This window comes from Pseudophryne corroboree, chromosome 3 (assembly GCF_028390025.1).
Source record: "Pseudophryne corroboree isolate aPseCor3 chromosome 3, aPseCor3.hap2, whole genome shotgun sequence".
Classification (NCBI taxonomy): domain Eukaryota; kingdom Metazoa; phylum Chordata; class Amphibia; order Anura; family Myobatrachidae; genus Pseudophryne; species Pseudophryne corroboree.
This window is the reverse complement of record NC_086446.1, coordinates 660913476-660925696: the sequence shown is the minus strand read 5'-3', so window position 1 is coordinate 660925696 and position 12221 is coordinate 660913476. Positions and strand designations below refer to the sequence as shown.

Genomic DNA, 12221 nt, shown 5'->3' with positions numbered 1-12221 from the left:
GCCTCTGGCCCCTTTCACACTGGCGTCAGCAGCCGGGCATATGGCCGAGTTGGTGACATCAGCGGTGACGATGTTCTCCAAGCGCCACCCGTCCATCAGTGTGTACGGGAAATGGGTCGCATCGACCCTGCAACCCGTTAACATCGCACAGTGACCAAGGTTGAAACCATGTTCAACCCTGGACGCTACCAGGGTTGAAATACCGGGATATTTCCCCTGGGCCCTTTCAGACCACACAGCAACACGGGTTATGCACGCTCACGTGCAACAACCCGTGTTAGAAGCTGGCGGTCTAAAAGGGGTATTACAAAGTTGAGTGACTTGAAAACCAGGCTTATTACAGATGTGTCCTCATTCATCTAGCTTCAAGACACCATGTACAGCAAGATGCCTGGCGCAAGTGAGTCGGCAGTTCCTGGGCAACTCTGCTGACGTCGGGCTTATTTTTAGCCAAAATGCATTGCTATGCGAATAGGACGCACAAGCAGCTTGTGCTAATTAAAATTAAATGTGGCATGCGTATATTCTGTGTGCGACTGTATCTGCATGCAAAATCCTACGTTACAGTGTATTCTAGGAATACAGCCACTGACGCTGTACCGTAGCATTTCGTATGCAGATACAGAAGCAGTCACACACAGAATATATAGGAAAGCCGCATATCATTTAAATCAGCAGAGTCTGCTTGTGAGTCTTATTCATGTACCAATGCGACTAAGACGCATTTTTGGGGCTAAAAATGCACAAAAAGGATGCCTGGTGTTAATAAACACGCTTAAGACTAGGCATGACTAGAAGGGCTGTTTAACGTGACTGCAGCGATGATGAAGGAGGACACATCTGTATGTTGCTGGTCAGGGAGGAGGGGAGCTGCAGATGGTAAATTGGGTGATCTTTTTGCAAATTCAGTGGTGTATCGTTAACACTTGATTTTTTAATTGACCAATGATATATAGTGAAGGATGAAGAGTAAAATAAAGGGATAGCTAAAGCCTCACTCTCCATAAAAACATATACAAGAAAATTACATTTGCAAAATGATGTATCCAGTGTGCAATTTATGGCCACGTTATACCAAAACAGCAGTGCATCTACCAATTCACACTATTAATCTATCTGCCTGTGTGTATTTTACTCATAAAACAAACCATGCACGAAAAGGCATTAACCAACAGCACAACCTTCCAAGACAATTGTACTCAACAAGGCTTTCATAGGAGGCGGTGAGAGGATTATTGCTAGTCGAACTGCCTGATGCCTCAAAAAATATCAGGCAGAGCCATGCCTTATTACCAAGAGTTATTAAACCACACTCCCTTCACCTACTGCACCTTCCGTTTCCATGGTAACAATCATATTCACATACTTACCTAACATCTACTGCAGTCCACTCTAATGGTATATTGATACACAGTAATTAGGGATGTAGTCAATGTCCCGCCGTTCAGAATACCTACGCCAGGATCCCGACCGCCGAGAATGCCGGCAGCGGTTCCAGGGCTATTCCCACTCGTGGGTATCCACTCCACCCACAGAGTGGGAATAGAACCTGTGGTGAGCGCAGCGAGCCACCGAGCCCGCAAGGGGCTTTCTAGCGTTTGCCCCGCTGCAAGCATTCTGGCGGCCCGGGATCCCGGGGCAGGTATTCTGACCTCCGAGATCCCGGCCACCGGTATTCCAACACCAACCCATTAGTTACAGGTAGAGATCACTGCGGGTCTGGGACTCCAGGTCGACAACAAAAAGGTCGACACACCTTATGTCGACTCCAATTGGTCGACACGCCTTGGGTCGACATGGACAAAAGGTCGACATGGACAAAAGGTCGACATGAGTTTTTTATGTTTTTCTGGTGTTTTCTTCGTAGAGTGACCGGGAACCCCAATTAGTGCACCGCGTCCGCTCGCCATGCTTCGGGCACAGTGCCTTCACTTCGCTCGGCACAGATAACCGTTCCAATCGTAGTCCACGTGGATCGTTAAGGATGAAAAAATTCCAAAAAAGAAAAAATAAGAATTTACTCACCGGTAATTCTATTTCTTGTAGTCCGTAGTGGATGCTGGGAACTCCGTAAGGACCATGGGGAATAGACGGCTCCACAGGAGACTGGGCACATCTAAAGAAAGATTTAGGACTATCTGGTGTGCACTGGCTCCTCCCCCTATGACCCTCCTCCAAGCCTCAGTTAGGACACTGTGCCCGGAAGAGCTGACACAATAAGGAAGGATTTTGAATCCCGGGTAAGACTCATACCAGCCACACCAATCACACCGTATAACTCGTGATAGGAACCCCGGTTAACAGTATGATAACAAAAGGAGCCTCTGAACAGATGGCTCACAATAACAACCCGATTTGTGTAACAATAACTATTTACAAGTATTGCAGACAATCCGCACTTGGGATGGGCGCCCAGCATCCACTACGGACTACGAGAAATAGAATTACCGGTGAGTAAATTCTTATTTTCTCTGACGTCCTAGTGGATGCTGGGAACTCCGTAAGGACCATGGGGATTATACCAAAGCTCCCAAACGGGCGGGAGAGTGCGGATGACTCTGCAGCACCGAATGAGAGAACTCCAGGTCCTCCTCAGCCAGGGTATCAAATTTATATAATTTTGCCAACGTGTTTGCCCCTGACCAAGTAGCAGCTCGGCAAAGTTGTAAAGCCGAGACCCCTCGGGCAGCCGCCCAAGATGAGCCCACCTTCCTTGTGGAATGGGCTTTTACAGATTTAGGCTGCGGTAGACCCACCGCAGAATGCGCCAGCTGAATAGTGCTACAAATCCAGCGCGCGATAGTCTGCTTAGAAGCAGGAGCACCCAGTTTGTTGGGTGCATACAGGATAAACAGCGAGTCAGTTTTCCTGACTCCAGCCGTCCTGGAAACATAAATTTTCAGGGCCCTGACTACGTCCAGTAACTTGGAATCCTCCAAGTCCCTAGTAGCCGCAGGCACCACAATAGGCTGGTTCAAGTGAAACGCTGATACCACCTTCGGGAGAAACTGAGGACGAGTCCTCAACTCTGCCCTATCCATATGGAAAATCAGATAAGGGCTTTTATAGGACAAAGCCGCCAATTCTGACACACGCCTGGCCGAAGCCAGGGCCAACAGCATGACCACTTTCCACGTGAGATATTTCAAATCCAGAGTCTTAAGTGGTTCAAACCAATGTGATTTCAGGAACTCCAAAACCACATTGAGATCCCAAGGTGCCACTGGGGGCACAAAAGGAGGCTGAATATGCAGAACTCCTTTGACAAAAGTCTGAACTTCAGGCAGTGAAGCCAGTTCTTTCTGGAAGAAAATCGACAGGGCCGAAATCTGGACCTTAATGGACCCCAATTTGAGGCCCAACGTCACCCCTGCTTGCAGGAAATGCAGGAATCGACCCAGTTGAAATTCCTCCGTTGGGGCCTTCCTGGCCTCACACCAAGCAACATATTTCCGCCAAATGCGGTGATAATGTTTTGCGGTGACATCCTTCCTGGCTTTGATCAGGGTAGGGATGACTTCCTCCGGAATGCCCTTTTCCTTCAGGATCCGGTGTTCAACCGCCATGCCGTCAAACGTAGCCGCGGTAAGTCTTGGAACAGACAGGGCCCCTGCTGCAGCAGGTCCTGTCTGAGCGGCAGAGGCCAAGGGTCCTCTGAAAGCATCTCTTGAAGTTCCGGGTACCAAGCTCTTCTTGGCCAATCCGGAACCACGAGTATAGTTTTCACTCCTCGCCTTCGTATTATTCTCAGTACCTTGGGAATGAGAGGCAGAGGAGGAAACACATAAACCGACTGGTACACCCACGGTGTTACTAGAGCGTCCACAACGATCGCCTGAGGGTCCCTTGACCTGGCGCAATATCTTTTTAGATTTTTGTTGAGGCAGGACGCCATCATGTCCACCTGTGGTCTTTCCCAACGGTTTACCAGCATTTGGAAGACTTCTGGATGAAGTCCCCATTCTCCCGGGTGGAGGTCATGCCTGCTGAGGAAGTCTGCTTCCCAGTTGTCCACTCCCAGAATGAACACTGCTGTCAGTGCTAACACATGATTTTCCGCCCATCGGAGAATCCTTGTGGCTTCTGCCAATGCCCTCCTGCTTCTTGTGCCGCCCTGTCTGTTTACATGGGCGACTGCCGTGATGTTGTCTGATTGGATCAGTACCGGCTGGTTCTGAAGCAGGGGCCTTGCTTGGCTTAGGGCATTGTAAATGGCCCTTAGCTCCAGAATATTTATGTGAAGCGAAATCTCCTGATTTGACCACAGTCCTTGGAAATTTCTTCCCTGTGTGACTGCACCCCAGCCCCGAAGGCTGGCATCCGTGGTCACCAGGACCCAGTCCTGTATTCCGAATCTGCGGCCCTCTAGTAGATGAGCCCTCTGCAGCCACCACAGCAGCGACACCCTGGTCCCTGCCGACAGGGTTATCCGCTGTTGCATGTGGAGATGGGACCCGGACCATTTGTCCAACAGGTCCCACTGGAAAGTCCTTGCTTGGAACCTTCCGAATGGAATTGCTTCGTACGAAGCTACCATTTTTCCCAGGACTCGTGTGCATTGATGTACCGACACCTGTCCCGGTTTTAGGAGGTCTCTGACTAGAGATGACAACTCCTCGGCTTTTTCCACTGGAAGAAACACTTTTTTCTGGTCTGTGTCCAGAATCATTCCCAGGAACAGAAGACGTGTCGTCGGGACCAGCTGTGACTTTGGAATATTGAGAATCCAGCCGTGCTGTTGCAGCACTTCCCGAGAAAGTGCTACCCCCACTACCAACTGTTCCTTGGACCTCGCCTTTATCAGGAGATCGTCCAAGTACGGGATAATTAAAAACTCCCTTCTTGCGAAGGAGTATCATCATGTCGGCCATTACCTTGGTAAAGACCCTCGGTGCCGTGGATAACCCAAACGGCAGCGTCTGGAACTGATAGTGACAGTCCTGTACCACAAACCTGAGGTACTCCTGGTGAGGAGGGTAAATGGGGACATGCAGGTAAGCATCCTTGATGTCCAGAGAGGCCCTGTAATCCCCCTCATCCAGGTTCGCAATAATCGCCCTGAGCGATTCCATCTTGAACTTGAATCTTTTGATATATGTGTTCAAGGATTTTAAATTTAATATGGGTCTCACCGAACCTTCCGGTTTCGATACCACAAACATTGTGGAATAGTAACCCTTTCCTTGTTGAAGGAGGGGTACCTTGACAATCACTTGCAGTGAATACAGTTTTTAGATAACCACCACACTGCCTCCCTGGCAGAGGGAGTTGCCGGTAAGGCAGATTTTAGGAAACAGCGGGGGGGAGACGTCTCGAATTCCAGCCTGTACCCCTGAGATACTGTTTGAAGAACCCCGGGATCCGCCTGTGAGAGAGCCCACTGTGCGCTGAAATTTTTGAGACGGGCCCCCACCGTACCGGGGTCCGCCTGAGCAGTCCCAGCGTCATGCTGTGGACTTACCGGACGCAGGGGAGGACTTCTGCTCTTGGGAACTAGCTGTGTGCTGCAGCTTTTTCCCTCTACCTTTTCCTCTTGGCAGAAAAGATGAGCCTCCAGCCCTCTTGCTTTTCTGGGGCCGAAAGGACTGTACCTGATAATACAGTGCTTTCTTTTGCTGTGGGGTAGCTTGTGGCAACCAGTTTGATTTCCCAGCAGTAGCTGTGGAAACGAGGTCTGAAAGACCATCCCCAAACAGTTCCACCCCCTTATAGGGCAAAACTACCATGTGCCGTTTTGAATCGGCATCGCTTTTACATAGCGCTTATTTGTGATGCCAGCCGGCAAATATCCCTCAGTGCATCACGCATGTATAAGACAGCGTCTTTTATATGCTCTATTGTCAGCAAAATATTGTCCCTATCCATAGTATTATCCGACAGGGAATCTGACCACGCAGCTGCCGCACTGCACCTCCATGCCGAGGCAATAGCTGGTCTCAATATAATGCCCGTGTGTGTGTGTATATAGCTTTAAGGGTAGTTTCCTGCTTTCTATCAGCAGGTTCCTTTAGGGCGGCCGTATCCGGAGACGGTAGTGCCACCTTTTTTAATAAGCGTGTCAGCGCTTTATCTACCCTAGGGGGTATTTCCCAACGTGACCTATCCTCTGGCGGAAAAGGGTACGCTGCTTAGAAATTATCAATTTCTTATCGGGGGAAGTCCACGCTTCCTCACACACCTCATATTAATTTCTCAGATGCAGGAAAAACTACAGGTAGTTTTTTCTCACCAAACATAATACCCTTTTTTGTGGTACCTGGGGTATTATCAGAAATGTGTAATACATTTTTCATTGCCTCAATCATGTAACGGGTGGACCTATTGGAGGGTACACTAGTCTCATCGTCGTCGACACTGGAGTCGGTATCCGTGTCGACATCTGTGTCTGTTACCTGAGGTAGCGGGCGTTTTAAAGCCCCTGATGACATTTGAGACGCTGGAACAGGCACAAGCTGAGTAGCCGGCTGTCCTATGTCGTCAAACCTTTTGTGTAAGGAGTTGACCCCTTCCATAAGTCCATCCACACAGGTGTCGACCCCGCAGGGGGTGATATCACATTCACAGGCATTTGCTCCGCCTCCACATCATTTTCCTCATCATACATGTCGACACAGCAGTACCGACACACAGCACACACACAGGAAATGCTCTGACAGAGGACAGGACCCCACAAAGCCCTTTGGGGAGACAGAGGGAGAGTATGCCAGCACACACCAGAGCGCTATATATCACAGGGATATCACCTATAGAGAGTGTTTTCCCTTATAGCTGCATTATTATAATATACTGCGCCTAATTTTTGTGCCCCCCTCTCTTTTTAACCCTTTCTGTAGTGCAGGAATGCAGGGGAGAGCCAGGGAGCGATCCTTCCAGCTGAGCTGTGAGGAAAAACGGCGCCAGTGTGCTGAGGGAGATGGCTCCGCCCCTTTTTCGGCGGGCTTTCTCCCGCTATTTTAATAATTCTGGCAGGGGTTAATATACACCTATATAGCCCCTGGGGCTATATATGGTGTCAGTTTGCCAGCCAAGGTGCTATTTATTGCTGCTCAGGGCGCCCCCCCCAGCGCCCTGCACCCATCAGTGACCGCAGTGTGTAGTGTGCATGAGGAGCAATGGCGCACAGCTGCAGTGCTGTGCGCTACCTTGGAGAAGACAGAAGTCTTCAGCCGCCGATTTTCCGGACCTTCTTGCTTCTGGCTCTGTAAGGGGGACGGCGGCGCAGCTCCGGGAACGGATGACGAGGTCGGGTCCTGTGTTCGATCCCTCTGGAGCTAATGGTGTCCAGTAGCCTAAGAAGCCCAAGCTACCACCACTTAGGTTCGCTTCTTCTCCCCTTAGTCCCTCGGTGCAGTGAGCCTGTTGCCAGCAGGTCTCACTGTAAAATAAAAAACCTAAACTATACTTTCTTTCTAGGAGCTCAGGAGAGCCCCTAGTGTGCATCCAGCTCGGCTGGATGCACAATAAATCTAACTGAGGCTTGGAGGAGGGTCATAGGGGGAGGAGCCAGTGCACACCAGATAGTCCTAAATCTTTCTTTAGATGTGCCCAGTCTCCTGCGGAGCCGTCTATTCCCCATGGTCCTTACGGAGTTCCCAGCATCCACTAGGACGTCAGAGAAAAATGGTGAAAAAATCATGTCGACCTTTTTCCATGTCGACCTTTTGTCCATGTCGACCTAAGGTGTGTCGACCAATTGGCGGCGACCTAAGGTGTGTCGACCTGGAGTCCGGATACCACCACTGCTATATAATCAGAAACAAGAACAAATGCCAAACTCTCCAAGTTCATTACTCAAGGGATTTGGCTGCTACCACAACTAATCCATCCCAACAATAATCCAGCACTGTCATTGAGCAATTCGGTTCAGGTACAGATGTGTCCGCTTACATTTTTGCTCTGTGCGCTACAAGTTGTGTTACACATGGCGCGTGAGTGCCATGTGGCTCGGTAATGCAAGCGTCTTTTTTGCTTGTTTTTCCATCCAAAATGTGTCTTAGTCGCAAAGTAATACAATAGGACGCACAAACATTACCGCATTATCTGCAGATTAAAATGATATACATGCCTATGGGGCTAATTCCGGTTGGAACGCAAATTGCGATCCAATAAGAGTTATTGCATTTGCCCTGCGGGCACATGCGCAGTGCCCGTCCTGTGCATGCATCCGCACTTTCGCGTTAATCAGGCAGGGGCTCAGTTTCTTAGGCAGAGACGGAGTGTTGCGGGGCGTTGCTTGGAAACAGGGGGCATGCTGACCCGAACGGGGGCGTGATTGCGGCAGATGCATGAAGTCAAACGCAGCTGCCGTGTTTGGAAAGATGGCGGCGGGTCTCCTGCCGGCAGGAGGCAACCTTAATTTCTGCTTGTTGAAGAGGGGCGTCGGCGGTCAGCATGCGGGGCGGCCTTACCCTGCGATGGGCGGCTCCCAGCATGCGAACAAAATGATTGCAAATTCTGCTAATTAGCAATCCTTACTGAATTAGGCCCTATATTATGTGTGTGACTGCGCCTGTATCTGCATACAAAATGCTACGTTACAGTGTATTCCTGGAAAACACTGTCACGTGGCAATTCGGAGGCAGATACATAGAATATAGGTATGCTGGGTATCATTTTAATCAGCAGGATATGCTTGTGCAACCTATTGCATTACTTTGTAACTAAAATGCAAAAACAAATGCTCTGTGCTACTGTACCCCACCACATCATGGCGTGTCTTGAAGGGCAGTTTAGCGTGACTGCAGCAAGGATGTTACAGGACACAACTTAGAAAAGTCATGTGACATCAGAGTGTTTTGTTATCTTTTGCCAGCAAGCTCCTACAGATCCGCACACTTAAAATTGAAAACGGAGCAGAGTGAGAGTCTGGTTTGAGCGCTACACCCACCTATGAGGCCTATGTACTAAGCCTTGGAGAGAGATAAATTGGATGAGATAAAATATGAGCCAATCAGCTTCTAACTGCCATGTTACAGGCTGTGTATGAAAAAAACCCAGTTAAGAGCTCCACTTTATCACTCTCCAAGGCTTACTAGCTGTATGAACTGACGTTCTGGGGGAGAAGTGGTATCAACGCATGTTATGTGCGCTGATACCGCCTCTACCACATGAATTACTGCAGTGGTGTGTGCAAGTATCATTATCGCCGATGCTATCTGTAAGACAGCGCGCCGATGTGCAGGACAATGTAATAACGGACAGCTGCAGCTAACAATTTCCACAGCTGCATGTGTCGTTGCCTCATTGACAGCTACTATAGTGGCATGGGAGATCTCGCTATAATAACAAGATCTTGCGTAAGCGCAAAGGAGCCAGCTGGGCAGGGAGACACATTGCATCTGCACTAGGCTGGTGCACTGCGGACGCAGACAGCAGCCGAGATGATAATACATCTCAGCGCTAGTGCTTCCCGCTTCGCCTCGGAAGCAAAATGGGAAGACCCATACTAGCACGATATGTGCCTGCGAATACCCCCCCTCCCCCAAACACCCCTCCTGTGTCTGTAGAAAAGCATGGGACAAGCAGACAATTTCATCTTATTATGAAGTTGTATCGCTTACATAATGTATGGGTATGGGTCGTTGGATAGACACAACTTTGGTCGACAGTCATTAGGTCGCCCATGGAAGGTCGACATGCATTAGGTCGACAGGGACAATAGGTCGACATGTACTAGGTCAACATGTTTTTTTTTACTTTTTTTGTGTTGTTTTCTGCGTAAAATGACGGGGAACCCCAATTAGTGCACCGCGTCCCCTTGCATAGCTCGCTTCGGGCAAGGTTACCGTTCCAATCGTAGTCCACGTGGATCGTTAAGTATGAAAAAATCCAAAAAATGGAGAGAAAAAAAGTGAAAAACTCATGTCGACCTTTTGACCTAGTACATGTCGACCTAACGACCGTATCCCTAATGTATTATGCAGCGCTTTGCAGAAAAAATATTGTCATTCACATCAGTCCAAATAAAGCTCTAATGGGACCAAGCCAGGATCTCCGTCAGAGGAGCAAGACTTCCTAGCCTCTTAGTTTAGTTGCAGCGGCCAGCTTGCGCGACACCATTTGCCACGCAGCCGGCAGATGGTGCAGCAGATGATCCAATGCTGTGTCTTAGGACCTTGGATCACGGGAAGCGGTTAAGATTCCGCCGCATGGGTTCCCGGCGATCACAATGCCGACGCCAGATCGGTCACTCGGTTGGCCAGTCCTATTGTCAAAGTGTGTTCCCAGCCTAAGGGGCCCCACACACTGGCCGATTACACTGAAAGATATGAATGATCTCATTCATTAATCAGATATCGTTCATATCTTTCAGCGTGTATGCACCAATGAAGAATGATGCACAGCCCCGCGCTCGTTCATCATTGGTGCCCGCTCGTTTATGCCTGCAGGCCAATATGGACAATATCATCCATTTTAGCATGCAGGGCTATGGGGCCGGGTGACGGAAGGAGTGAAGAAACTTCACTCTCCCTGTCATCGTCCCCCCCTCCTACCACTGGGTCGTCTGTCGGCCAATCGACCAGTGTGTAGGACCTTAACACCCAGTACTATTTTATTACTGTTTTCCCAATTGTGTAGCACAACAGAATAGGCTGGCGCTACATAAATATATATTAATAATACATAAACAACTTGTATTTAGTGTTGCCCACAATTTTTTTTTTTATTTGAACATGCTCCTGTTTAAATTAAATAAAACAAAAAATGGATCACATTCTGCACTTACACAAGCATAATGTTTGTTTGTACTCACAAGTAGCTACTGTGGCACTACAAGTCTCATCATATCCTGCTGAAAGGAATGCTGCTACTTAGTTCCACTACAGAAAGGGAGACACCCCCTGTCTAACCCAAACTCCTCTGACCCCTGACCTGTGGCCCCTAGCCACTCACCAGTCCAGCGCCCCCTTGTTCTGCTGTGTGAGCGCCCCGGTGAGTGTCCTAGTCGACAGCTTAATATTCACGGTGAAGGGAATCATGTCTGGCATTGGGGCAGCAGGAGTGCGGGAACTGTCAGTTAGGTGGCAGCTGACGAAGAGCAGCAAGTGCCATAACCAGAGGGCACTTCCTTGTGTACTCAGAGTACTGGAAAACGCTGCCGGGTCACGTGACGCAAATCGGTAAACAGCACTGTGACCGCCATTTTGGAAAAGGGCAGTGTGGGATGTAGGGGAAGTTTCGGGGTTTCAGTTTTGCATTTGGATTTAAGACGTCAAAAACTCAGGTTAAAAGTTGTTTTTAGAAAGCTGGATTTAAGAGCAACAACCCTTATAAGTACACATCATTTCTATATGTGTCACTAGGAGCAAGCATGACATCTCTGCCACTGGAAGTCTCAGTTGTAATGAAATTTGCAAACCCTCTCTAGTGTTATTTTCTTGTGGTGTCCATTTTTATTTTTTAACGTTTCTTCCACCTTGTAAATCCAAAAATGTATTAATTCTTTATTATTTATATGTTATAATAACATACCTCCCAACATGACCCTCTCCTGGACTTCCCTCTTAATATATGATTGACATCACCTGTGGTGAAACACCTTTCTTATCCAGTACCCTGTTCGACACAGGTGCCGGAAATCTTACATTAAGAGAAAAGTCCAGAAGCAGAGCGCGGTGTCCCTCCTGGAGAGGGTCATGTTGGGAGGTATGCAATAAGGGTTTTGGATAAATAACACGCCAGTTCTTTGTAATGCTTTGTAAAGTGTGATGGATGAGTGAAATGCAGCATTCAGAACAGTGTAAAAAGAAACGTGATGCAATGTGCTGTACAGTTTGATATCACTTATTCCCCCCAAGATGTGAATAGAAGGATAGCCCACGGTGTAGGTACCTCTGCTGACTTGTTAAATAGGCTAAAGGCCCTTATACACTAAGCGATTTCTGGCTAAAAAATGAGCGATAACGACATAAATATCGTTACTGTATATTTTTAGGCTTATATCGTCCAGTGTGTATGGGGGTAATATTGGTGAACGATGCGTGCTCCAGCACGTTGTTCAGCGATCATCAATATTGAGCTGACATGAAGCACAACTTGTCAATGTCGGGCTGAGCAGCGTGCTGGAATGCCGGCGGTGATGTCACTGATCGTTACAATCAGTGTGTACGTGCTATATCGCTGAACGCTATATCGTTCAACTATATAGTTGCCCATCGCAAGCATTCCAGCATCGCCTAGTCACTCTGTACCTGCCTTTACTGTGCTTTGCATGGAGACTA

The 12221-nt window shown here is 48.5% G+C and overlaps 1 protein-coding gene across 1 annotated transcript in view; it reads right to left on the bottom strand.

Moving 5' to 3' along the window:
- Positions 1-11096, bottom strand: part of WDR11 (WD repeat domain 11) — a 251037-nt gene extending 239941 nt beyond the window's left edge. Inside the window, exon 1 of the mRNA XM_063961836.1 lies at positions 10894-11096. Coding sequence (XP_063817906.1) covers positions 10894-10988 — 95 coding nt within the window. The 5' untranslated portion in view covers positions 10989-11096. The remainder of the gene's footprint in view (positions 1-10893) is intronic.
- Positions 11097-12221: the final 1125 nt, after the last annotated feature.